This window comes from Lepisosteus platostomus, chromosome 7, assembly GCF_059453375.1.
Source record: "Lepisosteus platostomus isolate fLepPlt1 chromosome 7, fLepPlt1.hap1, whole genome shotgun sequence".
Classification (NCBI taxonomy): domain Eukaryota; kingdom Metazoa; phylum Chordata; class Actinopteri; order Semionotiformes; family Lepisosteidae; genus Lepisosteus; species Lepisosteus platostomus.
In genome coordinates, this window is record NC_142617.1 from 5,027,472 (window position 1) to 5,055,268 (window position 27,797).

General features: G+C 44.0%; 3 protein-coding genes across 17 annotated transcripts in view; 2 read left to right on the forward strand and 1 right to left on the reverse strand.

The window, feature by feature from the left end:
• The window catches only part of adgrg2a (adhesion G protein-coupled receptor G2a), a 34,596-nt gene extending 32,981 nt beyond the window's left edge, over positions 1-1,615 (forward strand). For all 10 annotated transcript variants that reach the window (XM_088638734.1, XM_088638742.1, XM_088638737.1 and 7 more), the window contains one exon: positions 396-1,615. In XM_088638734.1, coding sequence (XP_088494860.1) covers positions 396-502 — 107 coding nt within the window. In that variant the 3' untranslated portion in view covers positions 503-1,615. The remainder of the gene's footprint in view (positions 1-395) is intronic.
• Positions 80-20,931, reverse strand: LOC148657961 (gamma-aminobutyric acid receptor subunit rho-3). Of its 5 annotated transcripts, none has more exons than XM_088638746.1 (10): positions 20,755-20,929; positions 14,523-14,979; positions 11,496-11,608; positions 9,126-9,193; positions 7,174-7,397; positions 6,556-6,638; positions 5,581-5,718; positions 4,424-4,576; positions 2,737-2,930; positions 80-2,105 (listed from the first exon to the last, which is right to left on the reverse strand). In XM_088638746.1, the coding sequence occupies exons 2-10, from the start codon at positions 14,657-14,659 to the stop codon at positions 1,812-1,814; spliced, it is 1,404 nt and encodes a 467-aa protein (XP_088494872.1). In that variant the 5' UTR covers positions 14,660-14,979; positions 20,755-20,929; the 3' UTR covers positions 80-1,811. The 5 variants fall into 5 exon arrangements, with proteins under 5 accessions (XP_088494872.1, XP_088494873.1, XP_088494874.1 ...); XM_088638747.1 differs by lacking the exon at positions 20,755-20,929 and adding an exon at positions 18,765-18,852; XM_088638748.1 differs by lacking the exon at positions 20,755-20,929 and adding an exon at positions 15,141-15,278.
• On the forward strand, positions 18,881-27,180 carry hhla2b.1 (HERV-H LTR-associating 2b, tandem duplicate 1). 2 transcript variants are annotated; one of them, XM_088638751.1, is made up of 9 exons: positions 18,883-19,003; positions 19,599-19,708; positions 23,329-23,640; positions 23,943-24,227; positions 24,501-24,821; positions 25,162-25,290; positions 25,512-25,556; positions 25,637-25,723; positions 26,038-27,180. In XM_088638751.1, exons 2-8 carry the CDS (start codon positions 19,615-19,617, stop codon positions 25,678-25,680), a joined length of 1,230 nt encoding a protein of 409 aa, XP_088494877.1. In that variant the 5' UTR covers positions 18,883-19,003; positions 19,599-19,614; the 3' UTR covers positions 25,681-25,723; positions 26,038-27,180. The 2 variants fall into 2 exon arrangements, with proteins under 2 accessions (XP_088494878.1, XP_088494877.1); XM_088638752.1 differs by lacking the exon at positions 25,162-25,290 and having other exon boundaries at positions 18,881-19,003.
• Positions 27,181-27,797: the final 617 nt, after the last annotated feature.

Below are 27,797 nucleotides of genomic sequence, written 5' to 3' on the forward strand. Positions count from 1 at the left end.
ATTTGATCCCCATGGTTTTAGTGCAACATACTGAACTTGTACTGTAAGAAGCGCAAAGGGGTGATACATGCAAAAAACATGCATTTCACAGCTTTTATTACAGCTTACATTACCCATGAAGCATGCTGCTACTGTTTTGTCACTGTTGTAAATTGTTCATAGGGGTACATTTGAAATATTAGCTTTCAGACAGTTGAAATATGATGTGCATCAAATTTCTTTGACCATGGACATGAGCCATTTAGAGTGTCTAAGATGAGAGCTTCTGTGTAGGTGGATGAAAAAAAAAGGTTTCTTGCACAAACTCCAAAACCAAGGTCGCCTTTAAACTGTTAATCCACATCATTCCTGCTGAAATGGTGTATAAAAAAAATCCTCTCGTGCGCTCTCTGCAGGTAATCCATATGAGGACGTGAATGTTGGGACACTGAGTGAGCCCAGCCTGGATGTGGTGCTCAATGACATTTCCAATAACAGGCTCAGGACGAAGAAGGGACGATGATTTTGATCTGGCCTGGTGAAGGTTTGTTACACACAAGGAGGCACCAGATTCTCATGACTGATCATGACCGGAAGAGTCCTGCATTGTAAAACCTTTTGCCGCCTAACACCAGGTTACCACAGTGCCAGTGTATTAATATATATGTATAGATACAGATAAATGCAAAGATAGGTGCTGAATATGCTTTGTGCTGACGTCAACGTTCTCCAGAAACTAGTGAAACCACACTCGGCTTTTTTATCAATCTCGACACACTAGGCTTTTTTATAAATCCAGTTTCACTTTTCCAGTTTCACGCAACTAAAAATGAAGCGTGTGAACCAACAGGGCAGCCTTTCAGCCACAACGTTGTTGTGTGTTTCCGAGAGAAAGGCACAGGCCGAGAAGCCCGATGTGGAGTAAGGAGCCCGGCCACTGTTATTCCAGAAATTCTGGATTCAGATTGTCAATTTGTCGGGTTCTGCCTATTCAGGAAAACATCGTCCCTTTGCTTCTTGGAACATGAGGATCGACTTCCCCTGCTGTGGGCACATTCTAGGCTCCTTGGGGATTGTAATGATGTCACAGGCCCAGGTCAGCCCTGTTGACATCTTGGGTCATACTCAACAAGCTCAGTGTCACACACAACATGTCAACAAATAGATGGCCAAGATTTGTAGGTTTCCTGAATTTACTCCATGGTTTTCATAGAGAAAGCATAGCCGACAATGAAAACAAGTGACTTCTGGATAGTGAATGGCAGGCTGCTGTGCTTGACTATCCCCTGGTCTGTGACACAGGTGGACGTGCCCAGCACACAGAGGCCATGAATGTCCTCCGACTCATTGGAAAGTATGAATTTCCAAGTTTGGGCCCAAGATTTATAAAAGTAAACTTATTTGCACACCTTGTACTGTACTTGAATTTAATATTGTTTATGGGTTTTTTTTCTATTTTGTGTTTGTTGTCCTTTGAAGGATTATTGAAACCTTATTTATTCTACTGGAACCTGTACAGGTATCTTCTACATTTTGTCAACTAGCATGTTGCACTGCAGTAGTCGATATTCAGAGTTTTGCTTGTAACTGACTATTTTTACAGAACGACTGTACCAATAAATGTTATTTAATCCGACAGATTGTTATTTATTCAGGCTGATTAATCATTAGGAGCTTGATGGTTCTTCTGTGTATATTCCACACAGTTTTGCGATGAGATCCCACCTTACGCTTTTAATTCCAACCTGGATTCCCAGTTGCTACGGCCTCTGCAACCGGACAGACAGTTTCGCAGTCCGGTTGCCAGGAATATGGGAAAGGGGAATGCCCCTCTAGGAGTACAGACCCCAGTAGATGATGTTGAACAGGAGGTAGGCGGCAGGGAAGAGGAGGCGGGAGTAGGAGTCGATGACGTGGCTGTTGTTCATGATGTAGTTGACGTTGCTCTTGATGGAGCGCTTCCTGCGCAGCCGGTGGCCCTCCACAGGCTGGGCGTCCGCGGAATTCCGCGCTGGGGGCTGTTCCGGGTTCACGGGGATCTCCGGGAAAGGCGTCAGCTCGATCTCGTTGTCGTGGAAACAGCCATCGAAAGCCATGGCCTGCGTGGTGTTGAACGTGACCGGAAGCTGGAGGGGGGGATAACATCAGGCATGATGGTCACATGACAGAGGCACAGCCATGAACACTACGAAACTCTGAGCGACCCTCCTGTGGGGCAGGTACTGTACTAACCCAGGGGCTGCGGACAGCCAGGCAGGGTTTTAACAGCCTCAGATGTAAAAATCTGAAGATCTGGCAGAAGGTTTCGCTCAATCGTTATTGCTGCTATGTGAATAAGAGTTTAAATGAAGAGAAAACCATATTGTACTTTACTTCCCTGCATTAAATACATTTCCTAACTATATTGTGAACACTTTTGGGGGCATCTTCATTGCTGGCAGATTTTCTGATTGGGTCTAGAAGGACTACATGCTTGTCCTTATCTTCCCCATGGAGCCCAGCGATGACGGCGTCTGGCCCCTGGGCAGTACAGCCAGGGGGAGGCTGTGCACGCTTCAGCTGGATAGTTCCTGTGTGCCTCGTGTGTTTGGCTGTGGTGTTGTAGGTCTAGCGTAGAGGCAGAGGTGAGGGAACAATTTGAATAGTCCAGTTTAGGAAAATAATTCATTAATTTAGGCATTTCATAGGTCAGGAAGACTGAAGGGCTGAAGAGTGAAGGGCACCCTTTCAAAAAATAAAAGCAGAGCAAAGAGAGACCTTTCCCTTCTCCATCTTCTTCATCTCCTCAATGGTGGTCAGGTAGTTGACGGCAGCGTACTCGATGACGGACAGGAAGACGAACAGGAAGCTGGCCCACAGGTAGATATCCACGGCCTTGACATAGGAGACCTGGGGCATGGAGGCCGACACACCTGTGATGATGGTGGACATGGTCAGGACAGTGGTGATTCCTGCAGTGAACAAAGGCAAAGAACACACCTCTGAGCTTTTCTCGTTCGAAAACATACTTCAGTTTTAGGACAGTTTTTTGGATTATCAAGAATCCTTCCACTTTAAAAAAAACTGAGCATCCTCAAGCATAAAACACAGGCATGGCCTGTTTTCCTGGAGCATTTTGTTTGAGCATTTGTATTAGGCTCATATCTGAATGTACAAGTGCACATTATCAGACTGCTGTGTGTGTCTGTCCTTGTGCTTTGCAGTTTTGTGCAGCACGGACTCGCTATCAGCTATCCATAGTTATTTAACTTCACAGCTAATTGATATTCATGTATATCATAGTTCTACTTGCTCTTAAACACCATAACTCTGAAGAGCATTTATTATAACCAACATCAGGGCTGATTATATGAAGGTGACAGGAAACCTGTGAAGTTTTCTGTATTTTTTACAACTTTTTTTGGTTAAATGAGAGTTCATCCTGGTGCAAATGTTTCTTGACTCCTTTTAAGAGCTGCCTCCTGCTGTTGCCAAGCAGTATGCAAACAATGTGTTACTGACTGCTGGTCCCTGTGAGAACCACAGCATTGCACACCAGTTTACACTGTAGGATGTGTTTTGTTAAGTGGATTCATCACCTCAAAATCTACGGTTGCCATGCACGGTAGCAGACATTGGCTTCACACGTGTAGTCTTTTGCACCGAGCGTTACTCTCTGTTGTCCGAGCACAGACTTTAAAAAGCTTGATGATTTGTATTAAGAACTGGCTGAACCACATTTCGAACAAGTTAAAAATGTGTGGCCAAAACAAGGGCCAACAAAAATGTTGGTATGACCAAAACAAAGGACAAAAAAGTACTGTAATATACTGTAGGTGTGGCCAAAACAATGGCTCATATAATTGTCACAAATTCAATCCCATATGTAAGTTTTGCCTAAAGAACAACATTTATAAAGTTTCTAAAAAGTGTGTAACAGCCATGCTTTGTTAACCATTGGATCACACATCTGCCAGTATAAGAATGTCACCATGAGATGACTATTCTTGGTTGCCTTGGGGCAACCTTGTTGTGAAAGGCGCTATATAAAAATAAATTGAATTGAATTGAATGAGATGCTCTTAGCAAGCAAGGACCTTCCACATTTCAGCTTTGCCTGCTTTCGTCAGGCCGAGGCGCTGAACCCCTGTGGTTTTTTGATGACTTGAGACACAGCCCACAAACTTTGGAATGGGACTTGGGCTCAAGAGACTTCTGGATGATCTCCAGCCAGTGTGTCACGTTATGGAGAAAAAAGAGTAATGGTGTCGTGTCATCAGCTTGGGTTTGGATCAAAGTCTGCAAATTCGGGAATGTTGTTACTGGGAGCTGTGTTCATTCTGAGAAGATCTGTTTCCAGGTAATAAAAGATGTTGTTGTCTGGATGCAAGTACTGGGAAAGGGGGGTGGGTTTGCGGGGGTATTCCATTATTTCTTCCGCATCATTGTCAGAATGGTATACTACCTAGAGAGACCCTGGCCGGAACTGCTCTTCGGTCAATCCAAAATGAAACCCAGGACAACATCACCATTAACATGGTTGGGAAATAGGTCTGCAGCATAAAGAAGAATATATGCCTCCTAAGTATAAAGTTTATATAGAGGCGGTTATACCATCCTGTAACATAAGAAGAAGAGAGAGAAGAGACCATTAGCAGTGCAGACTGGCCGTGGAGAGACCTGAAAATTATTCTGTATGCAGGAAAAGCACACCACAAAGGCAGAGTCCTGCAAGAAGATGTCCAGCTGCAAGATATATACTATACAAACAAAAGGCTGAACTACAACAACATCAAGGGAAGTCATGGTGAGACAGAAGCAAAATAGCAGCCGGCCAGTTTAGGATGCTTTATTTTAAGTCTTTGAGTGACCTTTTATTATCAGTGCAATTACTGCATCTATACTATGTCACTACATAAATGCAGGAAAATCTGTTTGTACTTTATAGTTATGTTCTTACTAAGGCATAATTACTGTTTTTTGTAATAGAGGCCTGGCCTAACTAAATAGTACAAGTTTTGTTTTGTAAGGAGCCTTGAAATCAGATAGCCTAAGTTCCAATTTGAAATGAAAACACTGAATGGACGTGATAATGTTCAGATTCACCTTACAGTATTTCACGTACGGTAGAGTATTTAGTATTTCCTTGCTTCTGTTTGATCCTTATTTTCATGCGAATTACTGTAAATTGATGCCTGTGTCATAACACCAGCAGAATAAAGGAAGCCTTGTGTTAGTCATTCCTCTGGGGGATGATTAGCGAAACGTCAGAAAAAACAGATGTCTAAAAAAGAAATCTTAAAGCAGACCTGAGGAGGTACACAGAAGTAAATCTTGTGTAACAAGCTCTTTCCAAAGCATGCAAAGTATACCTCCGGCAGCCCTCACAAAGTGATCAGCAGAGCTAAGTGACATGTTTAGCTTTGAAACTAGGGAGGTGGAGAAGTTCCAAGAGATAAAAATTAAACAGGGTCAGGAATGCTCAAGGCTGAACATCTGTAAGGAAAATAAGCCAATTCTGTGACTAAGTGGCCTCCCTTCATATTTTCAGCTTGAAATACAATGTAATTTTGTTGTGTATGTGGCTCAGACACGAAGGTACTGGCTAATTAACAGACATACCAGTACTGCTGTAGAAAGCGAGCCCGTTGGAAGGATTAAATTCTTCAATAAAGAACTGAGACAGCAAAATCTCATCAGTCCTTAATGAATCGTTCCCATTTTTCCAGTAGAGCATTAAGTCATTTTCATTATAAGCATCTGGAAGAGAGGAAAAGAAGACCAAAAGTTCAAAAAGAAAGAAGAAACCCAAGTTTACTTATTATATACAGAACACGGATGTAGGTCCCAGTAAAATCTTGTCCTGTGGGCAGGCTTGTTGGTATTGCCCTGGTAACTGGGCTGTGAGCTGGGCAAACAATTTTGCAGACAGAAGGACTGGAAACTGGACTAGGGGGACACTAGGAGGTGGATGATTAACCTAAATAGGCAGGAAATCATCTTAGCTGCAGAGATTGTAAAACAGATTTGTGAGGGGAAGTGACAGTTCCCCAGGTTATGACCTTGTATATTTTACTTTCATGGATGTCTCTAAAACCTCCACAATTCAAGCTGTGCTTGTCTACTGCCAAAGTAAGACACACAGTGCAAAGATCTGAAATCTAAAATCTCACATCTGAAAAAAACAGTCTAAGACTTTGTAAGAAAACGAATAAGATAAAACCTCTTCCTGTTGTACATCTTAGGCTAAAGAACAAATTGATCAGAATGCTGGACGTCCCTTCAGTTTCAAACTTTTTGAACTTGTGAAACTCTGAATGAAGATACGTTATCACTCCCCAAACACTAGATGGCCCCTAAAAACCAAGTGTCTGTAGATAAAAACTATTAGGCAAATACGCTATACTGACCTTCGTGTAAAGATCTGTTGTAGATTGTACAAAACACATATATGTTAGGTGATGAGAATGATTAGTGCAAACTGGGTTTATTGTGCAAGAAAAGAACATGGGACCAGGTAATTACCCTCAGTTTGTTTGCAATGTGCTCAACTATATAAAGAGGTGTACTTAAGAGGTATGCATAAAACATACTCACAGCTCTCCAGCTCCAGAGAGCAGTTCTGTGTGTCGAGAGGGAATCTGCTGAAATCCATGGAGCACAATGCAGTGACTGTGATCCTAGAGGACACAAGATGAGACAGAGGTGTAAAGTTCAAGAGACTCCTGCCCAGTTAGTCAACTGACTGCATCTCGCTGCTCTGTACAGTAAGTACAACTAAAACTTTGCCAAGAGTCTTTTCTATTCACTTTTCTATGATATGGATAACGTGTTAGGTAAACAGGAACTTCTGAACAACGGTTTATTGGTGTTTGTCCTAACTAAGGCATGCAATTTCACCAGAACGTGTACCGAACAGTTTTGTTAAAGCTGAGCTACCACATGGTTTATGATCATTTGTTCTCTTGTATAATTAATCTCCACAAAATTGTTTCTTATAGTTTCTGAATAGTGTCTCGTGATCAAGCTGAGTTTGTTGCAAAGTGGCAAAACTGATGTTCGCTTGGTCAAAGGACAGACAGAAAGGTGTGGATTGGGTCAAAGGACTACCTGAAGAAAGGGTCCCCGCTAAACCCTGGCTCAGTTCCAAGTCTGGCCTTCTGACAGGCTCCTAAACTAGGCTCCAGTCTCACATCACCCCACTGGTTGCTGTACCTGACGCTGTAAAGGATGTTGCCATCAGGGTAAACCCTTAGCATAATGTTTTCCATGGTGGTGTCATGAATGAAGGATCTCTTGGAGTGGACAAAGAATACGTCTGGGACCCAGATCTTCTTAACCAGCCTGCTGTCGAAGGTGCGGCTCTTGTTGTTGCTGGAGGGGAAGGCCAGGCGCTCATCCTTCCAGTAGTGACGCAGGTAGAGGGTCATGGTAAAATCCTGCAGGGACAGGTCAGATCAAGTCACCAGGAATGCGAGTGCTGTGTTTGTACATTCCCAAGTTACACCAAGACTGTGCAGGGCCCCCTCAGCTTCCTCTCACATTGTAGGAGGATGATTAACTGGTGCCCTGCTACAATCACAGTCTTTAAAAGATATATAAATGTATATGTCCACTTTGTCTGCATAATTTCTATGACTATACACAGCATAAAACAATACAATTACCACAGGTGTACTGATGGACAAAAGAAATGCAGCACCCAAATCTAATGTATTTATAAAGATAACACAAAATCACAGAATAGGTGAACAAAATACAAATCAAGCAATTACGCACTTTTTCTACATTTATGGTAGTGGCACCACTATAGAGAAAATACTTCAAAGTTAGGTTTGGTTATGACCTTACTGAGCATTAGCTGAAGCACAGGCCTGATCAGCTTCTGGACAGACTGTTGTGGGATGTACTACTACTCATCCTGTCCAGCTGCAGGCAACTGACAAATATTGGCTTGGATATGGCTGCCTCCTCTCGATGTCAAGTTGGTACTACACAGCTCAGCATTGTCTTCTTGTAGTTACGCCACTGTAATCCCAGCATTGCATGGTTTTGCATTGTCCTGATGGAAAATCGACACCTGTTGAATGGCTTGCAGGATTGAGAAAACCATTGGCTCAAGGATTTCGTCAGTGTATTACTGAGCAGTAACCCTGCCCTCTGTCTGAACCATGTTATTCTTGTGTTAAAAAGATTCCTCCCCATATCTTCATGCTTTCATCAACCCAGTGGCTGGGTTGTACAACGTATCATCCACCAGTGTTTCTATGGGTTGTCTTCTAACAGGTCAATGGAAAAATGGCATTTCTCAAGGAAAACACCCCGCTGTCTTCTCTGTAACCACCTCAGATATCCTGTGGCACACAGCTGATGGAGATAATGATTTTGTCAAGGGTGAGCTACAGTCATTTTATATGGAAGGATATTTCTCCCAGTGACCTCTCATGGTGTTTTCTGCTGTCTATCACGATTCCACAGAATTGTGAAATCTGGTACAAGGATACTCTGCCTTCCAAGATGTAGCCTGAGCCTTATAGAGCCAATCTACAGTTTGCTGGTGCACAGGATCTCGTTCTCTGAGCATATTCTCTCACTTACAAGGTGCCTTCAATCCTGTAAACTTCATTACTCATCAAGGGTACTGCTGTAGCTTTAGTTCTTCTTGTGTTAATCAAAACCATGTCTTCTTGAATGTGTTTTATATGGATCACTTACTTCGTTTTGTGAATTTTAACAGAGCTCAGATACTGAGCACTCAGAATTTTGATAAAAGTGACTTGGGCTATGTATTGTTATGTCAAGGAACAACACGATCAACAAACCTAACTGCTTGCTTAGGTTTCCTAGGTCATACGTTCTAAGAAGAAGCGATATAAACAATTCTGGGACCTGATGTATTTATCTATCTTGTCCTGTGCAGAGGCAGGAGCTGGATAATTCATCAAGAGGCGTTCCCAGGTGCAACAAAAGAGTCTTTATCAAACAAAGGCCAGCTGGAACAAAAGATACTGTAAAGCAATGGAGTAGAACATGTAACTAGGCAGGCTACAGTGACAGTCACCCATCCAGCAGCTTAGACAACAGAACCTCCAACATCACAGTCATGCCAGCCAATCAGCTTCAGGCTCTGGTACAGCGGTGCTTCACTGGGGCGGGGCAGCACTCACCATGTTGACTTCGGAGATGCTGTCAATGCTCTCTACTTGAACGTCGATGCCCACCGGGATAGCCGTGCCTGCAGGGAGACAGGAAAGGAAATGGGACTTGTCACCAGTGTCATTGTCACCATCAGCATGGCTGCCATTGCTTTTGTATAGCAGTTCTTTGCTGTAGGGAAGTGGTACCCAATCCTGGTCCTGAAGACCCACACACCTGGTGGTTCCCATTCCAACCCACCTTAAATGAGCTAATCGAAGCCTTACTTGATCTGAAATGTGGCATCAATTGAACATTCAACACTGTTGAATTCAACACTGCTGAACAGGTGAAAGGGATGTGGGAGCCTGGAACAAGTGCATCTGAGCTGTTGAAGCTGATACCCTGGTTTGCCCTCGGATCAATTACACCACGTGGGATGGATGGGCTCCTCTCTGCTGGCACTGTTCTTATATCCTAACTGTATTCATTCTCATAAGCAGATCAGAGCTCCGGTGAGCCCACTAATTTCAACAGGGAGCCAATGCTTTTTACTCACTAACCGTGACAGTGGGAGGTCTGACATGCATGCAAGGTACAAGGTTTCCAGTGAGATGATACAGGGCCCCGTTTCAATAGGAACCACTACAGTATGTGTCCCAACAGTATCCCAGTGAAGGGCTCCGGATATGTTTAAAGCCCTCAAAGATCATGTGTTCTTCCTTCTCCACCAGGACACCCAAGTATAATCCAGATTAAAACACATCTGTGTCCTCAGCAGGCATTGTTCGTATTCAATGAAAAAAAAAAATCTGGGTTATGTTTTTTTTTAGATGTTTAGAGCTGAGAGCCTAGGATGACACAAAGACCTACTTTATTTTCCAGGGGATGTGCGAGCCTGGAGGAGAAATCAAGGCAGAGAAAGAACACAAAAATGCCAAGTAGCATAGTTATGAGGTACAGAAAATGCAGGAAAAACGTTGTTCTGTACAACCGGAACAGAATAAAGATCATTTTCAGGGTTGTGGAAGTGGGGAACAAGCTGCCTAGCCATGCTGTTAAAGCCTGGCTTCTTCCAAGAAGCAGCTGGATGAAATCGAATCAGGTACTAACGTCCAGGTTATGTCATGCTGACTAATTTCATTGTTTGTAACTTTGTAATTCAAAATGAAGGTGTTTCTTTATGGTTCAAGCCTATGAGGGCCCTCACTACACCCATATACAGTCAAGTGTTTTTCCTTTTTTCTTTTTATTAATTGCTTCCATCCCTGGAATCAATCAAGGCCTAAGAAGAAACACAGGAGAGAGGATTACAAGTGAAAAAAACGTAAACACAGTATAATCTCTGGCCCGCTGCTCTCTGGCCTGCAGCTGATTATCGCCTGATAATTTTGTGGTCTTGTGATAATTTGAATGATCACTTCTTGTTTGTAACTGTCCTTATGTTTCTCATGTGACTGCTTTTTCTCCTTTTTCATACTAGTGCAAAGCCTTGTGTCATCTTCACGGTGCTCAGCTCAAAATTTCTCAGGTTCAATTTTTTTTTTAACACGGGATGGCATTGTGCTTTCTGTTTTTTAAACTACAATTCAGAAACAGAATGCAAATATGTTTAAATCATGTTGTGAAACTGTTAGAGCAGGAAGCTTTTAGTGTTCTAATTTCTATGCTTCAGAGGGTTTCAATAAAAATGTGTTCCATTCCATATGATGAAACATTCCTTTTCAGAACTTGTCTGAACTGACTGTGGAATGCTCCTGTTGTGTAGTTCGTGACGTTGAAATTTCTTCACCTCCTTAGGAGGAGAAAAAGCAAATGGCCCTACATGCATTAAAGCAAGAGCAATAGCCATGGCCTGCACTGAGAACCTTTGCCCAAAACTAGGAATTATTCAAATTAAAAACCAATCGCACGCAAAAGCCAGGCGAATTCTTCTGCAGCCTCAATTTAAATGATATTGCAGTACCAGTCTCTGATGAGCTTCCACAAACCACGGTAAGCCTGAAAAACCGACAGCTCGGTGAATTTCCTACGGGCAGGCAAACAGCGACAGCCAGGTCTCAAAAGATTAAGTCTCTCTCCTCGGCTTTGCTGCAGAGCTATTGTTGGTTTTGCTGGAAAATAGGTCACGGCTATCTCTTCTTTCAATTGCAGAATTTGTACTGTACCATGCAAAGATTACACACAACTAGACTGCTGTCAATGGTGCAAGTTACAGGTTATTGCAGGTTACAGTAGCTTGCCACACTGGTCTCCCTGCACTCACAGAACCCCCAGGTCTCCTATAGGCCCACTGGACCCATTGTTCCAATTGCATTAAAGCTGAAAAAGCCAGACCTTTGGCTGGGCACAATGTTTTCGTATACAAACGCCCCAAGGCACAACCCGAGGGCCCAACGTACCCCCGAATCCTGGCCGCATGGCGAAGTCATGGTCCTCGATGCGCAGGAGCTGCTCGGATTTGATCAGTGTCGACTTGGTGCTGTCGGACTTCTTCAGCTTGAAGTCTATCCGACTGTGAGGGGCAAAGGAACAAAAGAACGAAACAAACTGAGGTGCGGAGATAATAGGATCACAACGCGAGGGGCGTCCAAATGCAGCGACCGCGTAAACGAAAAGAGAAGAGGCAGGAGGTGCGCACTGCGAGCAGAGAGGGCTTTGCCTTCCCTCCGCTGGGCCCGCCGCCCTGCAGGTTTTATAGATCCCACAAGCTGCAGACCCGGGAAGGAAACTCCAGGTGGTCCAGCTCAGCAGAACGTGGGTTCGGATACTCGGCGGCTCAAGGTGGGAGGAGAGCGGAGAGGCCTCGGAGCCCCGAAGAGCTGGCCGAGAGAAGGGGCCGGGACGTGGCCCGATCTTCCATCCCGCTCCGGGTCTGGGCTGAGAGGTCCAGCAGGGACCGGGGTCTGCAGTGCAGCAGGTTCTGCCAAGCTTTAGGCCGAGGCTGCACTACTCCTGTGACAAACACAGCGGGAGGGCCCCAGTCTCCAGCCATTTCCCACATGGAAACACATCCGAGCAGTGGAGGAACAACCGAAGACTATTCATCTACGCTTTCCAAAAAGTTACTCCTTGTAATACAAATCTACAGAAAAAACACACAATGAAATCAATATTGTAACAAGACACAATAACGTGATTGCGCAATACATATTTAAACGCGTTTGAACAACTATTAAATTCAACAAGTTCATATCTGATGACAGGTGGCCTCTCTGAGCCTGAAATATCATCTGGCTCTCATTTATCAGAATTAAGAAATAATAGAGCATATTCTGCTCAGCGTTGCTTTTATATTGTTACAAATGTTGGGTTATGAAAATGCAGAATATCAGAAACTGACAGAGCAGTTTAGTCAATCAGTAAAATAATTATTCATAACCCCCCCAACTTGTAAGTGATTTCTCCAGAATATACCTGAGTGGTGGGTATAATCAGAGGCACATACATTCTTTGTTCTCTGACACAGCTGAAGCGAAAGGAGTAACAATTCAGGCACACTCAGTTAAACAAATGTCTGTTAACAATGACAAGACACAAACTACACTACACACAACATAAACACACAACACACAAGTTACTGTATTGACGGTATATACAAACAAGGTGTTTCAGAGGCTTGACATTCTAATCAACCCAGAAACCCCCTCAGAAAAACCCCTTGGGCTCTGGGCTCCAGTTCAGTTTCAGAGAGGGACACCGAGCGGAGAGGACTCCCAGATTTGACCACCGACAGTAGACAAGAGCCCCCAGCCCAGCTGCCCACAAAACTGAACGCTGAGAGGCTCCTTCATAAGGAAGCATTATGAGAGGAGGGTAAATACATAGTAAAGGTACAGTAGAGGCACAATGAAAGTGTGAATTTACTGCGCACAGTACTAAGTAAAACAGAATGCAGGATTTTGGGGGTGGGTGGGAATGGGGGTCACACCGCACCGGGACAGTGGGATTGGGGTGCTCTCCGGGTGTCCAGGGAATGTGTCCCCTTTTCGGGATGGAAAAATAAACCCAATAAAGCTGGAGTGGTAAATCTGCAGACCTGCACCGAGCACGTCACACACAGAAGAAAGGGTCAGAAAAGAATATCAAAGGGCAATTTAAACGACGTTAAGCAAGGGGGAAAACGCGGGCAAGTACATTTACCTTGATAATCCCCAACCAGATTAAAATGGCAGATTCTGTTATGAGTGCTGCTAACTACAAAAGAGATTGTGATGCTGAATTCCTGGAGACATCTGCTCCAAGCTTCAGTGAACTCCCAGGCAGTGCGCCCAGAGCTCCAATTAAACTGTCTGATTAAGACAGCCCAGAGGAGAAGGGTCATGGGTTTAATAACCACGTCTGAAAGGCTCTCACAATCTAACTGGGCTGTGGAAACAAATGTTCGAAATTCAGCCTCTGTGCAGATAGATGCTGGCATAAGCTCTGACACTCTTTGTCCAGAAATCAAGGCTATTTACTAATTTAATACACAGTACATTTATTGTCATACTATTTTTTCTAGAATCTTTTGGTTCACCACACATTTTGTTCTGATGTTAATTAAGATGCTTTAGTCAGCTCATTTAAGAGTGCTAATTACTGTATTCCTGCAATTATATACTAATATTATGCTAATAATGAGCTTTCATAGAATAAAAGCAAATACACCCATTTCCTCCAGAGGTATGAGCACAGTAAGTACTTCACTCACAGCTGTTCCAGTAGGTGACAACACTGTATAAGTATGCTCGCTTCTGTTTCTGATTCGGAATGCAGATTCTTTCTTGAATGTTTTATTTGGGTCAAAAAACGTTTAAAAAACACTTCAAAAACGTATTTCAGGAGAGACGGCAGTAGTATGCAGGACTGTGAACTTTGAATACCAATCTCTGAGATTACTGCTGCTTTTTCAGCAGGCTTCTCATCTCAAGTCTGACTCGGGGTTACTGCCCCCGAGGATAAATTATTGAACTAATGCCATCATGCCCAAAGTATGCTTTGAACTTGATTGCATTAGAGAATACCTACACATTCAAGTTTAACATCTAACTGGATATTTGGAAGCTGGCCGAAACAACACACGTATTAAACTAAAGGAATTTGTTTCCTACAACTCTTATATGATGAGCAGCAGACAACTGACCAGTGTTTGCCATTTTGCACATTACAGCTCTACTAAACCTATCCCTGTGCTGATGTAGCTATAAAGTAAACTTTAAAGGAAGGCTCTACAGAGAGACCATAGCACCAAACGCATACAGTACATAAAGGCCTTTCTATGCATAGACAGTGCATTTAAATACAATGTCAGAAACATAAAACACCCATACCTTCAAGTGTAGCATAACGGTGTCGGTATCTTGGCTCTTATTGTAAAGAAACTCTGCAGACCAGCCCAAAGGATTTTTCAGTGGTCAGAGCCCTACATCCGAATAAGCACTGCTCACCTGCCATGCTTGCGGTGCTCTCCCAGGACCACATCCTTGTTTTTCTTTTTGCCCTGGAATTGGCTTCCGCTCAGCAGGGCGCCTGGCCAGAGCCAGGAGAGAAAGAGCAGTCTGAATGCCAGGTGCATGGCGTCCATCACTGGGCAGGTGGCGCGGGGCTGCTCTCAGCTCCTCCTACGGTCATCGCGCTGGAGTCGGCCGAGCTCAAGCCCCCCCCCCACGGCGAGGGAGGCTCTGGCCATGACCAAAGCCGCCGGCGTCCAGAAATTCCCTCTAGCCCGTCCGGGAAATCAGCCGCAGCTCTGCATCGCGGCGTCCGGCTGGCACGCTGTGGCACCCCTTCTGTGCCGTTCGCCGAGTCAGTGTCGCCGCCTGGGCCTGCGCCCGCCTCCGCCCGGACCTCCTAATGTGATTCGTCTCCCGCCGAGTCCCGATTAAACTGAATAGCAATTTATTCCTGTAATAACAAAAGAATGACGTTAAGCCCCTTTAATCTTCTTATCTGTTGCTGTGCCGCAGCAATCTTTCAATAACCTACAAAGTCGGGAATAAAACGGAAAAAAATAAACAATGGCACTGTTCTGATTACAAATTCCGCCAAATAACAAAATAACCCACTTCTGCCAGTCTCCCGGGCTTTGTCGTTTGGGAACTGTGAGCTGGGACCTTATAACAGTGGGAACAGGGCAAATACAGCCATGGCTACACTGCAGCAGCTCACTTGATCCCTCCTGTTCTCAAATGTTTTGAGTTTTTCCCAGCTCAGCACCCCCCTGTTCTGGGGGAGAAGTATTTTAATCACTGCAGTGATACCAGTGGATACCAGTGGTATGGATACCAGTTTTCCACTTGACTAAGGCGGTGTGTAACAGGGCTACTCCACCCGCATAATTCTGTTCCAACTAATTCCTTAGTCACTGCAATGATTGTTTCATCACGAGAACAAGTGAGCTGCTGCTTTTATCAAAGTGGATGTGTATTGAGAAATCCTGGGCTAAGCAATTTGTGGATTTTAATTCAGGTTCCATTAAGGACTTATGAGGCTGCATTATTATCAGTATTACTGCGGCTGTTGAGTTCTTGCTCTTGCTGTTTACATAGCAGACATCCGTTATAACAGATAATGTACAAGAGTACCTTTTTACACAAAGGGAAAACACACAAATAAGTAATCACATGATCCACGAGGTTCTCCATTCCAGCCAGCAGCGTTGAAATAATAGAAAGAAAGCTGAAGAGGAGAGGGAATACGAGCCTGGGGCAAAACCTCTCTCAAGGCCTTCCAAGACTGTTGGATCAGTGGCAGCTGGGATCATTTACAGTACAGTAGTGTTGCCTGAAGATATTTTTTTCTTTACATTCTGTCCGTTATTTCCGACTTATTTCCTGCCAAGAAGTCACTCCCAGTAATCACCCACACAGACCAGCCTTTAACGCACCGACCTTCAGAATAGAATGAAGAGTTGTAATTCCCAGTTTTGACATTTCTGTCGTCTGTGACTGGACACAGAGTAAGGACAATCTGCTCTCGCCACAGCCTCACAAATCATAGCCTGTGAAACCCTACCTTTTTAGAAGGTGTGATGATACCATCACAGAGCTGGAGCTTAACCGGTTCCCAAATCCTGGCTCTTAACTCCCTGAAGCTTTGTTAATACAATCAAATGGTAAATCACACAATCAAATAAGCTAAGAAATAAGTGCGCGTACTTGATATCTGGCTGGAGTGGTGAGCTACTCGGGTTTTTTCACATACCAAATGAGCTCCTACTCGAAGTTGAATATTACTTGGTGAACGGAAGAATCATAAAAAATTAATATCTTAATGTCTATCACTCTGACGGCCTGTGTAAATGAGATCAACAATGAGATCAACATGAACGTGTAGAGGTGCTTTTTTAGCGGAAGAAGTGGTCCTGAAAATAAAACAGAAAGCTTTAGGCTATAGACTGCATCTCACCAGCGTCATAAGATCCGACTGCCTTTCATTGGCATAAACACAGTTCGTGGATAATTTAAGTTAATATTCACTGATTCACAAAGGGAAAGAAAAATATCACGGATCAAATTTAATTTCACAGCAAATTAATCCACAGTCTCTGACCCAGACTTCCAATCTGTGAAGGGGATTACGCTCTGATCTCTAACTGTCTTATATCTCTTAGCACTTACTGTCACATGCCAACAAGTGACAAACGTGACAATGCTGAGAAAAAAAGCTGCAGAGCTTCACACAGCTGTGATTCACTCAACACAAGCATGATGCAAACTACCCATCAGCTTCCAAATGCATGTGGTTGATGCCATGATATCTGAGCCATTCCTGATGTTTCCCAATGCATTCCAGTGGGAGCCTGGATTAGATGGACATCAACAGATCTTACACAATCTAAAAGTGAAAACCGTGATCCCACCAGACATATTCCACCCAGCAGCCATGCTTCTTCAATCAGAATTAGTTGTAAAAATTCTCTGAGGAACAAGTTTTCAGGTGATGTGAAGGGTCATTGTTTTTCAGGTATATACTGTACTGTATAATCAATGTGGTGGGTAGAATCAGGTCAGGTAGTGATTTTAAAGGCACCACTGGTTTTTAACAGACTAGCTGATTAGAAAGTCAGTTACCTTGACAACCCAGGCGTGACAGTATATCTGATGCAATACTTGATGTAGTAATTAGGCATACAAAACACACAAAAACACTGTCAGCTGGGACCAATTACTGGTTGAGCTGCAGTGAGTGGGGCTGTAACCCTTTAGCTACTACCAGCAAGAATAAGCCAACTACAGATTTCATGGAACAAAATGTTGTAACAAACTAAATAAATCCATTTGTTTAACCATGGAATCCTTCAGAAAGGACAAACCAATCAACATCTTGCTGATGCCCATGACCCATGATGCCCTCCCTACATTTCCAGCTACAGCACTCCCAGAGGTGCTCTCCTACTGCCTCTGCCTGACAGAGCCTTCCAAGACTCATTCAGTGGAAAGATACACAAGAGTTTCATGTAGTCCTCGTATCCCTAGTGCTACTTCAGCAATTTGGTCAAACTATAATTAAGGAGGAAGAGCATGATTCTCAAAGTGAGCTTGATTGAGGTAACTCACACAGGTGAGGAGAACCACAAACTGTCCTTATAGAGGGGGCTGTCAGGAACCCCCTGCTTTGATGAGCGATGAGCCATCGAGTAAGAGAGAAGGTGGGGTGGAGGGAGAGATGTGAAAATGAAACGCAGGCAAGGCAGCTAGAAGCGTGATATTTATCTGTAGGTAAGTGGGAGTGGCAAGATCAGGGTCTGACCACCTCCCAAACTTTTGGTCGAAGCTCAATAAAAATTTCACAAATCAACCGGGGCGCCCAGCTGTGTGTGTCAGTTGGTAAAAAGGATTCCTATCACCAGTGAGAAAGCTTTACAGTCAGAAACGGTACACTGCATACAGTGGAAGAAAGCAAATTCAAAATATCATTCGTGAAAAGGTTTAATAATCTACCAATGGACATGAACGACAGTGGGGCTCTATGGCAACATTTAACTGCTCAGTATTATTGTAAATCTATATACAAGACTGCATGTGTGTGGTTTGGTTGCAATTTTAGTTTTCTGCAGAGTAGTTGTGGAAGCTGTGTTTTTCCTCAGATATCGTTCAATGTTAAGATACTATAATTCTTGCCTGGTTGAATAACCTCAGCTCCCTCTTACCATTGTTTTATATTTTGAGCAAGATGTTTTGACAATCCTGTTCTTGCCTTAATCCAGTTCAAACTACAAAATCCCTGTGCTGGGAGCGTCATTTGTGTACACTGTCGATTCTCTCTACAAATCCAAGACCAAAACAGGTCACTTTCAATTTCTTTGTCGGCTCACCTAACAGGTCTGTTGGTTTGTTGAAATGCAAATTTTCAGACATGTTGCAACCTGTTCATTTTGACTGAAGGCTGCCTTGATTCTTTTGACATTTTATTACACTTCATTTTGAGATATGTTTTACAGTCAAAAACTACACTGCACTAATGGACTGATGTTTGAATATCTGTGGCTTAGTGTAAGGTGCAAAATAAGTGATTTTTTTAGATTCCTCAGATTTACTGTAGTTATTTGAAAGAAATAATGAAAATAATCAAGACATATACCCAACATGAGGAAGGATTCCGGCTGTTTCTTTTGAAACAGTACCAGATTTCAGCATGAGTTCTTTTGTTTGTCGTAGACAAATAAAATCGCATTCCCCAACACGTACCTTAAATTAGCGAGGAACAAAACCTCCTTGAGGATCATTCATTGCATCATTAACAGAAACGTGAGACACCAGAGCTCAGAGGATAGCCTGTAACCCAATAAGTGGGTGTAAAAGCACGACAGACAAAAGTTGAAATCTGAGAGCTGGGGAGGTACCCAGAAGAAGCTGAAAGGACTGGTCTGAAAAGCAGCAACAAAGCACAGTAGGTTTGGGAAATTTCAGGACCAACAGCATACACGGTGAGTTATTGATTTCCTGACTTCCTAATTACTTTTATAAGACGGACTTGTGCTGAGATCACAAAGGGCCTGAAAGTACCTTGCAGAGCTAAAATCAGGAGAGTTGCTGTGGAACGAATGAGCTCTGATTTGCTGCAGCACATCCGCATGGCTATCTTCTTGTCCCATAAGGAGAATCCACTGCCTTTCATGATCTAGCAGGCAAAGTTCATTTTCTACCAAACGGCCGAAAAGAGTTGTCTGTTTCATGATTTAAAAGAATCCAGAAATAGATGCTTTTCAGGTGTGATGTTTCTTCCAAAATGTTCATATCTTGTCCTCTGAGATATATTAGCAGGAAACCATACCAAGCATGGGGAGAAAATACAAAGTCCATGCAGAACCCAGGGATCTGGGCTCTTGCATCTGCACTCATCTAGTCAGCTGTGTATTGCACTGGAGTTGTCTGCATGAAGTATGTTCCTCGATTGCATAACAGCAGTGTCCACAGCTGTGAGCTGAACACACAATCTTCTGGATATGAGTCCAGAGCCCCCAAGCACTGCTGCTTGTCCTTGTGTGCAGTATTTGTGATCTGTATTCTTGTGTTTTGCAGGTTGCACTTGAGAGAGATGATGGATTGGGAGAGAAGGATGTTGATGCCTTTTAAACTCCTGTTTTTCTGGATCTTCTGGGTTTTGAAAGGCACACAATGTGAAATTCCCAGTAAGTAAAAGGTTCAGTTTTACTTTCAGGTGGTTAGCGGGAAAAACCTTTTGAACGCTGAAGAAATTGGAACCTTTTCACTGTTTTTGCCAGTCAAAAGGGATGTGACTGGAACTCTTGTACAGAGAAAATACACTCAAAAAATGAAAGAACCAGTATTTAGATCTCACTACCTTTCTCCGGTTTCAACAAAATTGCTGTCTGCCTGATTACTGTTTTAGGAGAAAATGAAAAGTCAGCTATAAGTTGTAATGTGCTGTGCTACTGTCTCAGCTCAGAAGCGGTTACACCTGTTCACTCTTCATCTGTGGAGCAAGGCTGTTCTTTTAAGCTTACAGTTACAGGAAAAAGTTCAGGTCTGTACTCCAAGGAGGCATGCTGTAATCAAGCTTACCAGAAGCATAGCGAGGATTATAATATGCAACTAAATATTATGCTACCAAATTGACATTACCAGAGTCTTCTAGTTTCAGACTTTATTCATTGAAGACATGTGCTTTCAGTACTACATGTCGCAGAACTCCATAATAAGTGGTGAGCCTCAGGTGTCCAAGCCCTCCACAAGAATCCTTGTCCTGTATTGCTCGAGTATGGTGGTCACACTGAAGATGCTGCTTTTCCCTTGTCATAGCAGCAGGCGAGATGGAAGATAAGCAACAAGTGCAGCTTAATTCCACACTAAAGTGTAGAAAGAAGGGACAACAGCTTGGTTGATAGGCTGTGGTTCTACTTTTCAGCATGGAGTCAGCCTTCACTTGTTACTTTGCACCTCCGTGCCTGAGATGAAGTTAAACTGCTTCACGTTTTACGCTTCACCCAAAGGTCTTATGTAAACTAATTGCAACTTAAATGTTTTAAGGGGGGACTCCTGACCAAGATTTGCTACTTAGCCAAGGAGTTCCCACATCCTGCCCCGGTTTAAGTATTTACAGTCTTTGTGCCCGTGGTATCAGCGTGTGCCCTACGGAGAGGCGCCATTCCTCCACCATGGGCTCAGGCACCCCTTTCCCAGAAGCCAAAGGCAAAGTCGGAAAGCAGCTTCTTACCTGGCAGGCCCCAGCTGCAGACCCCACTCTTTCCTCGAAGGACTTCAGCAGAGGAGCAGCCTTGGCTGTCTGATGGCCAGCTCTTCGCTCACTGAGGGATCTGGTCCCCTTGCGCATCTCTGCATGGATGCTAAAGCCGTAGCTCCACCCTGGGGGCCAGCAGGCCCCGCCTTCAGCAGGGAACCACAGCTGTTCGGTCATCGGCAAAGAGAAAACAAGCCCGTATTGGACAGCCAGGGAGGGGAGATAATCTGCCTTCAGGGCCGTCTGGCCGAGATGAAGTCCAGAAGCTGCCAGTCTCACGTGCGTATTTTTGCCCTGCCGAGGCGCATAGCGGGAGATCTTAATCCACTTTCTAGAAAAAAAATCCAGAGGAAGAAGGGGCTATGGCTATCCTCTCTGGAGACCACAAGGCCGCGCTGAGGCTATGGGGACACCTGGGGCTTCTGGCTCTGCTGTACGGAGGGACGGGCATCAGCGTGTTAATGTTTCACTTGGCAAAGCTGAAAAGCACGCTTGGCGGCCGACCCAACCTGTTCAATGCAACACACGAAGCAGAAGGTGTCGTACCTGAGCTGTAGAAATATCTTGCCTACAGACTGGACTCGTTGCTTTTCTGTCAGGCTCCAGAGCTGGATTTGTTTTTCTGTCTGTTCTTTCCCTTGTGGGCATTACTGATCCCACTCACTGGAGTGGAAGCATGCAAGCTGTTTTCTGGTACTCCGAAGGACAGAGGGGAGAGGTGTGCAATAGACCCTCCCCTGTAGCTAGGACAGGCCCAGTGGATCTGCGTACAAACTTCTAGTAATTGTCAAAGTAAAATTCAGGATTCATTCATTCCTCTCTAGCTTCAGCCCATGACTACTAACCAAACCAAAACGAACAGTGTCATTTTTATACTATAAACACCACTAACTAAAACCCATGTGAGTACGTAAACACTAACTCTTCACAAATAAACTAATAATTAAAAAATCCCCACCCAAGTGCTAGAGGCTCTGTGGCTGCCCCTACTGCAGCCCCTTCATGGGCTAGCCTGCCACAGGGCACACGCCTGTTCTTAGCCTGTTCTGTTTTACTGTGTCTGTTTCATGGGTATTTTTGTGCTCTACATCAGAGCATTCTGCTGTTGTGGGTCTGCCTGCCTGAAGCATGATTTAGGGCTTGGGGGAGTTTAAATGTAGGTTTGAAACCACAGCAGCTGATGTTCTTTTGCACTTGGTCTGGCAGGCAGATGACAGAGCAGCTGGAAACTGCCTTTTGTTCGCCTAGTTAAGTTTTGTGGCAACACCATCATGTTAACTCATGTTGCTTTGATTTTAAATTATTGCTTAAGCCTTTGGGAACTTACTGTTGTATGATTTGGGAATAATTGAGCATAATTTGTGCTGCTTTTGTAGATGCAAATGTTACTTTAATGTTAACAAGGAACATCAGAACGATAACAAGACAAGCCAGGAAAAATGTCACAGATGTGGCAGGTTTCCTCCTCTCTCCCTCCTCCCCATCACACACCAGACCCCACTCCAATGAAACCCTACGACTCTCTTTCATTGATTCAAGTTCCAGCCCCACTCCGGATCTTCTTTCAATCTAAACACGCGATGTGAGGGAACACGTTTCTCTCATCCTCATAGTCTGTCTGATTAGCCCTTTGCTGTCATTTTTGTCTGGTACTGTTTTAGAAGATAGTAACTTAAAAAGTGCTCACAGGTTTCAGAATGATGGAACGATCCTGCAGTTCCACATTCCTAGAGACATACTGTATTCCAAGACAGTCACAGTCACAGAAACGAGTGTAAGCCAGAGGACTGGAATTTCTTTCACAGCTGTTGCCTTAAGAGAATATGCTGCATCTTCTGGCCAAACACAATTTCCAACAGCGAGCTTTACAGAAAGACTGGAAACCAGAACATCATACAGGACATCAGGACCGTCAATTTTGTTGGGTTGGCCATGTGCTGAGAATGGAACTTGACAAGATGCCAAAATGTGCCTGAGATGGAGAGTGGATGGCAAAAGAAATCCTGGAAGGCCAAAAACCACCTGGCACAGGACAAGCTACCCAAGGTCCACCTCTCCTGTAAGAAGCACAACAGAAAAGGGTGCAAGAACTCATTGTGGCGAAGAGAATTAGTAGCAGTATAACAATAGCCTTGATTCTGGTACCCTTCGTATAAATGGCCTGGCATCATGAACTGTATACACTTAAAGTCCATGACATGGGTATTTCTAGATATTATTCTGTAGTTATCCAGCAGCTCATAATTCAGAAGGAAAGTTATTCACTTTTGCACAAGTTACACCAATCAGAATTCAAACCACTCCTTTAAATTAGGGTCTGTCCGGGGTACTGAATTAATGGCTGTTATTCTAATTTGGCACATTTGAAGTCTTTGAAGTCTCCATCTGGTCATTGTGGATTTTAATAGAGCTATACGATGACACAAAATTAAAACGTAACAAAGCGCTTATGGTGCTGCCGTATGCCCTTATGCTTCTGGGACAGAATCTGGGTTGCCACAATGCTTATCAGGAATATGTGTTTCTGATGGATGAAGTGCTCTCTTCCAGGTGTGATGGTGACATGTGGGTTCTCTCAGGACTGCGTCTTGCCCTGCAGATTCCGCCCTGCTGGAGACGAAGTCATTCACTGGAAGAAGGACAGTCTTCATGTGCACAGCTATTACCACCAGGCTGACCAGCTGAGTAACCAGGACCTGCAGTACAATGGCAGAACAGCGCTGTTCAAGGACCAGCTCCTGACACTGGGCAACGCCTCTCTTCTGCTCAGACACATAAAGGTTCAAGATAAAGGCCGATATCAGTGTTCCATCAGCACTCAGATGGGGAGCAATGAAAGCTCTGTGATTGTGAAAGTAGAAGGTCAGTCATTTTAGTTTGTGACTTTTAGGCTTCAACCAGCACACTATTTTAGTTCAGGGGTGGGCAGTCCTGATCATGGAGGGCTGGTATGTCCACAGGTTGCCTAGGTCTCTTCAAAGCACCAACACCAGGAAATCTAGGAGAAGCTGTTCAGTCAATCCCACCAAGACAATAAAGAGCTGACTGAGCTTGATTAAAGCTGGAAGAGCTGGAATGAAAACCTGCAGACCTCCAGGACTATGACTGGACCCCCCTTGCGTTAGTTAATGGTAACAGTGAGTAATTCTGTTTTGTGTTTGCAGCTCCTGTAAGATCCCTGGACATAGAGTTCACGAGTATGAGCGGCTTTGAGGAAGTCATATGTTCCTCCAGGGGCATTTACCCTGCTCCCCACATCAGGTGGTTTACAGAGCCTGCGCTGTTGGAGCCCTTAAAACCTACAACCAGAAAGACACCCGACGGCCAGGGGCTGTACAGTGTGGACAGCAGGCTAAAGAAACTAAATATATTTTCAAACTACATTTACATTTGTGCCGTGAACTCATTAGATGGAAAACAGAACTGGACTGCGTCCCTAAAAGAACAAGGTAGCGCTGTTTTCTTCAAGATATTTTAAGACAAAACTAAAATAAAAGAATTGACTATTTGCTATTTTTTAATTAGCCTCATGTATTCCCATGACTTTTATAAATAATGAAAGAGAATAATAAAGAATAAAGAACACTCTGATTTCACACAGAAAGATTAAGAAATGTGCTCTGAATCTGAATTTCTGAATACAGCAATGTCCATATTTTTCACATACTGTAATGCTTATTTGATTTTAATTCATGGAATATATTTCCTGCATGTTTTTTAAGCAATTGCTGGCCCTGAAGGACAGGAACTGGCGATTCCCTGTGTCACTCCCAGTAAAAACCTGAAGAACTTCATCCTGAAGTGGAGCTTCAGATCCAGAGAGAAAAGTTCTGACATCCTGTCCTATGACAGCAGGAGTGACACTGTCTTAAAGCAGTGGCAAGACGCCCAAGTGACCAAAGACAGTCTGCTCTCTGGAGACGGCACCCTGCTGCTTCTGAACCCCAAGAGCACAGCCCACACGGGCACCTACACCTGCCGATATTCTGTGTTTGAGACCGTGCTCGTCATTCACACCGCCGTGAATATCACCACGCCTGCAGGTGCTGACACACAAATATAGAATACAAATATCTTTCATTTGCAGAACCCACGAGGTCTATCAAGCAAACAGTTTGAGATTCAATGTTATCGCATAACTGTGGTCATTCACTGTCGTTTTCGGAAGTTTTCCCCTAGTCTCCCGGGCAAATGTTTATACCTGAGTCTTTTTTTTTACTGTTAACCGAGAAGACTCGTGAAGTTTGTTTTGTGAATTTAATTTTCATTAGTGTAAATCAGAATGCACTATGCCTGTCATACTTCCTTGTTGTTTTTTAAGATTGTGAAAGCCTTATCTTGCATATACTTTATTGGAATGACCTCTGTCTTTCTCACTGACAGGTATAATAGGGAGGACTGAGAAGGAATCTAACACTGGGGTCATTATTGGCGTTGCTATTTCATCACTTATAGTAGGAGCATTAATTACTGCCATAGTAGCAGTAATAATATACAGAAAAAGGAACAAAGGTATGTGGAAAGTGTAGCAATATTATTCAGCATCCATTTTTACACATTTCAAGAATGAATGTTTTGTTATCCGGAAACATTCATTCAGAAAATCAGTAAGAAATTGTTTCACATTTCTCTATGGTCTACGTGCATGTACAGCACATGTTCATATATTGTATTTAGATGTTTCTTACTTATAGGAAAGCAGAACACAGTTGTTTTTGTGTTTGTTATTTCAGGTAAGCCAACATCACCCAAGAATAAGCAAGGTGGGAAAGATGAAGGTAATGAAATCTTCTACTTATACAATGTAAACTCAGGAAAGCATTCCCTCGGTTGACATGTACTATCATCGGTCTTCCAGAACCTGCAGGTGAAAGTCTCCAGCTAAACCGCCTAGAGGAATGACATGGAAGACTGGATTTTCTCTTACCTGCTGAGAAGTCACACAGTAAGGACACCGTCACGATTGTAGTCCCTCCTCCTTAAGGGCGCTCTGGCTCGTTCACTTTTTAGTTGATTTTGTGCACCTGCTCCCTGTTCCAGCCTCCCTGCAAAAGCCAGACGCTCACTCTGTTCCGGGCTCTGCGTTGGTTTCCTGACCCAGCTGAGTCCGGGACCTGGAGCAACTGGCCTGGTTCCGGTCCCCTCTTTCTTCCCCCCGACCCCTCGCCATATCCCACTCCAGTTTTTAACTTTGTCATGTCGGTCTACAACCCCTCGTTTGATTCCACTCCTGCTTTTAACTTTGTTCTGTTCGTCTAGGATTGATCACCCGGCTCTGGACCTTTGCCTGCACTGGACTTCCCTTTGGACTCCCTTTTGGACTGTTCACCTGGACCTCCCCACCCCCGGTTCGTCTACCAGCCCAGTTCCTCGTCTCCTCCCAGTGTGTGTTCACTCCCTTCCGGATTGTGTCCTCTGCATAGGGTCCTGAAAGAACATTTCGTAAAAGACACAGGCGATGGGGCGCCAGTCACCCAAGATTCACGTATGAGTGAGGACTTCAGGGGATGCCCGAAAACTCCTGAAAGTTTCAGTTCAGCAGTCACCGAGTCCTCCCAGAAGGAGTTGCTCAGCTACTGCTGGTCGAATGCAAACTTCCTTTGCCAAGTTCTTTGCGACTCAACCCAAACATCCATTCTGACAACCAAGAGCCGTCTGGGAAGACTGGCATGGAGCAGCCAGAGGTTCTGGATTCTGGTCTGCACTGGCCTTGAGCCGAAACCTAGGAAGACAGCTGTAGATTCCACAGCTTGCAGGATTCTTACTGTTTCCTATTTCATGTTGCACTTTATATTGGAATAACTTATGCCTGCGGGTCCTGTATAAGGAAGCATCAATAGGACATTCGGGCTGTTGAATGCAATCATGGCTCAGGCTGGACGAGTCCTTCAATCTGCAGGTAAAAAACACTGGGAGAGCACCCTGCCTGCATGATTCAGCCGAGAATATTTCTGTTGCATGTGGGGCACTGAAATGATTGGTCAATGTGCGGGGGAGCTGGAGAGAAGGACAGAGACAGAGGGGCTGAGAGCAACAGTCAGACGTCACGTGAAAGGGACCGAGAGCTGGGCTCTCGGCTGGGACTGTGAGACCAGACGTGCTCTCTGGCGTCTGAGGGCACGTCTGGTCTCTTCCCTGACACAAGGCAGGATGAGATCAGCCCTTCCTTCCTGCTGCTAGAACACACTAGGTCTCAGCAAGGCGCTGTGTTTTGCTTGACCTACTTACTGGCATCACAATCGTGTTTTTCACATTTAAAAAAAATGGATTATTACTTTGTCTCTTGTGTTCTACAATGTTCCTTCCCTACAATATCATCTCAAGTTTGTCTCAAAGAATGTGTGGTATAGGCGGTACGCGTTTGAATTTACCTGTTAAATTAAAGTGGGTAGTAGGATAAAAGTTAAATCACTTCTTGAATGATACAAAAAAAACCACATTTGATCCCCACCTCTTCAATGTGCCTGACAATTTATTCATGACTGGCACAGCACATAATTCATTGTGCTGTATGTCAGTGCAATTATTGACTCAATAAATAACAGCATCAATTTGTCACCATTAACTTGGTCAGGAAACGAGGATGGGAGATGGACACTGATGACCAGTGTTAATACTTACATGCAATGGGTATGGAAGCAGCAGCATTCAGTTCGAGATGCACAGAGAGACAAGCTGAAGACTGGCTTCACAGTGCCTGACTCATGCTAGTCCCGGATTCCCTTACCTGAATTGGGATCAAGCAGTGCAAGGTTAGTGGATCTGTAAAACTACTGGCTGAAGTATGAAGTACAGAGTGTTTTCCCCTAACTGGGACATTGACTTCAATGTGCTCAGCTGCTCAACTGTCTTAAACTCAAAGAGCACTGAAGGAGAAAATGAATGGCTGCTACCCATATAGGACACTTTATTGCTAAAATCTGCAGTTTATAGAATATCTGCCTCATGTAGCTGCCTCTGGGTGAATGAAAAGTCCAGCATGACTTGATAATGCTGATGATTTGCTCAGTTCTCTAGAT

Bases quoted from the DNA above. Each gene is read 5' to 3' on its own strand.
- hhla2b.1 (XM_088638751.1), top strand. From the start codon at position 19,615: ATGATGGATTGGGAGAGAAGGATGTTGATGCCTTTTAAACTCCTGTTT. The intron at 23,641-23,942 runs GTCAGTCATTTT...TTGTGTTTGCAG, and splicing joins TGTGATTGTGAAAGTAGAAG to CTCCTGTAAGATCCCTGGAC. The intron at 24,228-24,500 runs GTAGCGCTGTTT...ATGTTTTTTAAG, and splicing joins TGCGTCCCTAAAAGAACAAG to CAATTGCTGGCCCTGAAGGA.
- LOC148657961 (XM_088638746.1), bottom strand. From the start codon at position 14,659: ATGGACGCCATGCACCTGGCATTCAGACTGCTCTTTCTCTCCTGGCTC. The intron at 6,639-7,173 runs GTACAGCAACCA...TGTGTCCTCTAG, and splicing joins AACATCCTTTACAGCGTCAG to GATCACAGTCACTGCATTGT. The intron at 5,719-6,555 runs GTGAGTATGTTT...CCTCTCTTCCAG, and splicing joins CTCTCTGGAGCTGGAGAGCT to ATGCTTATAATGAAAATGAC.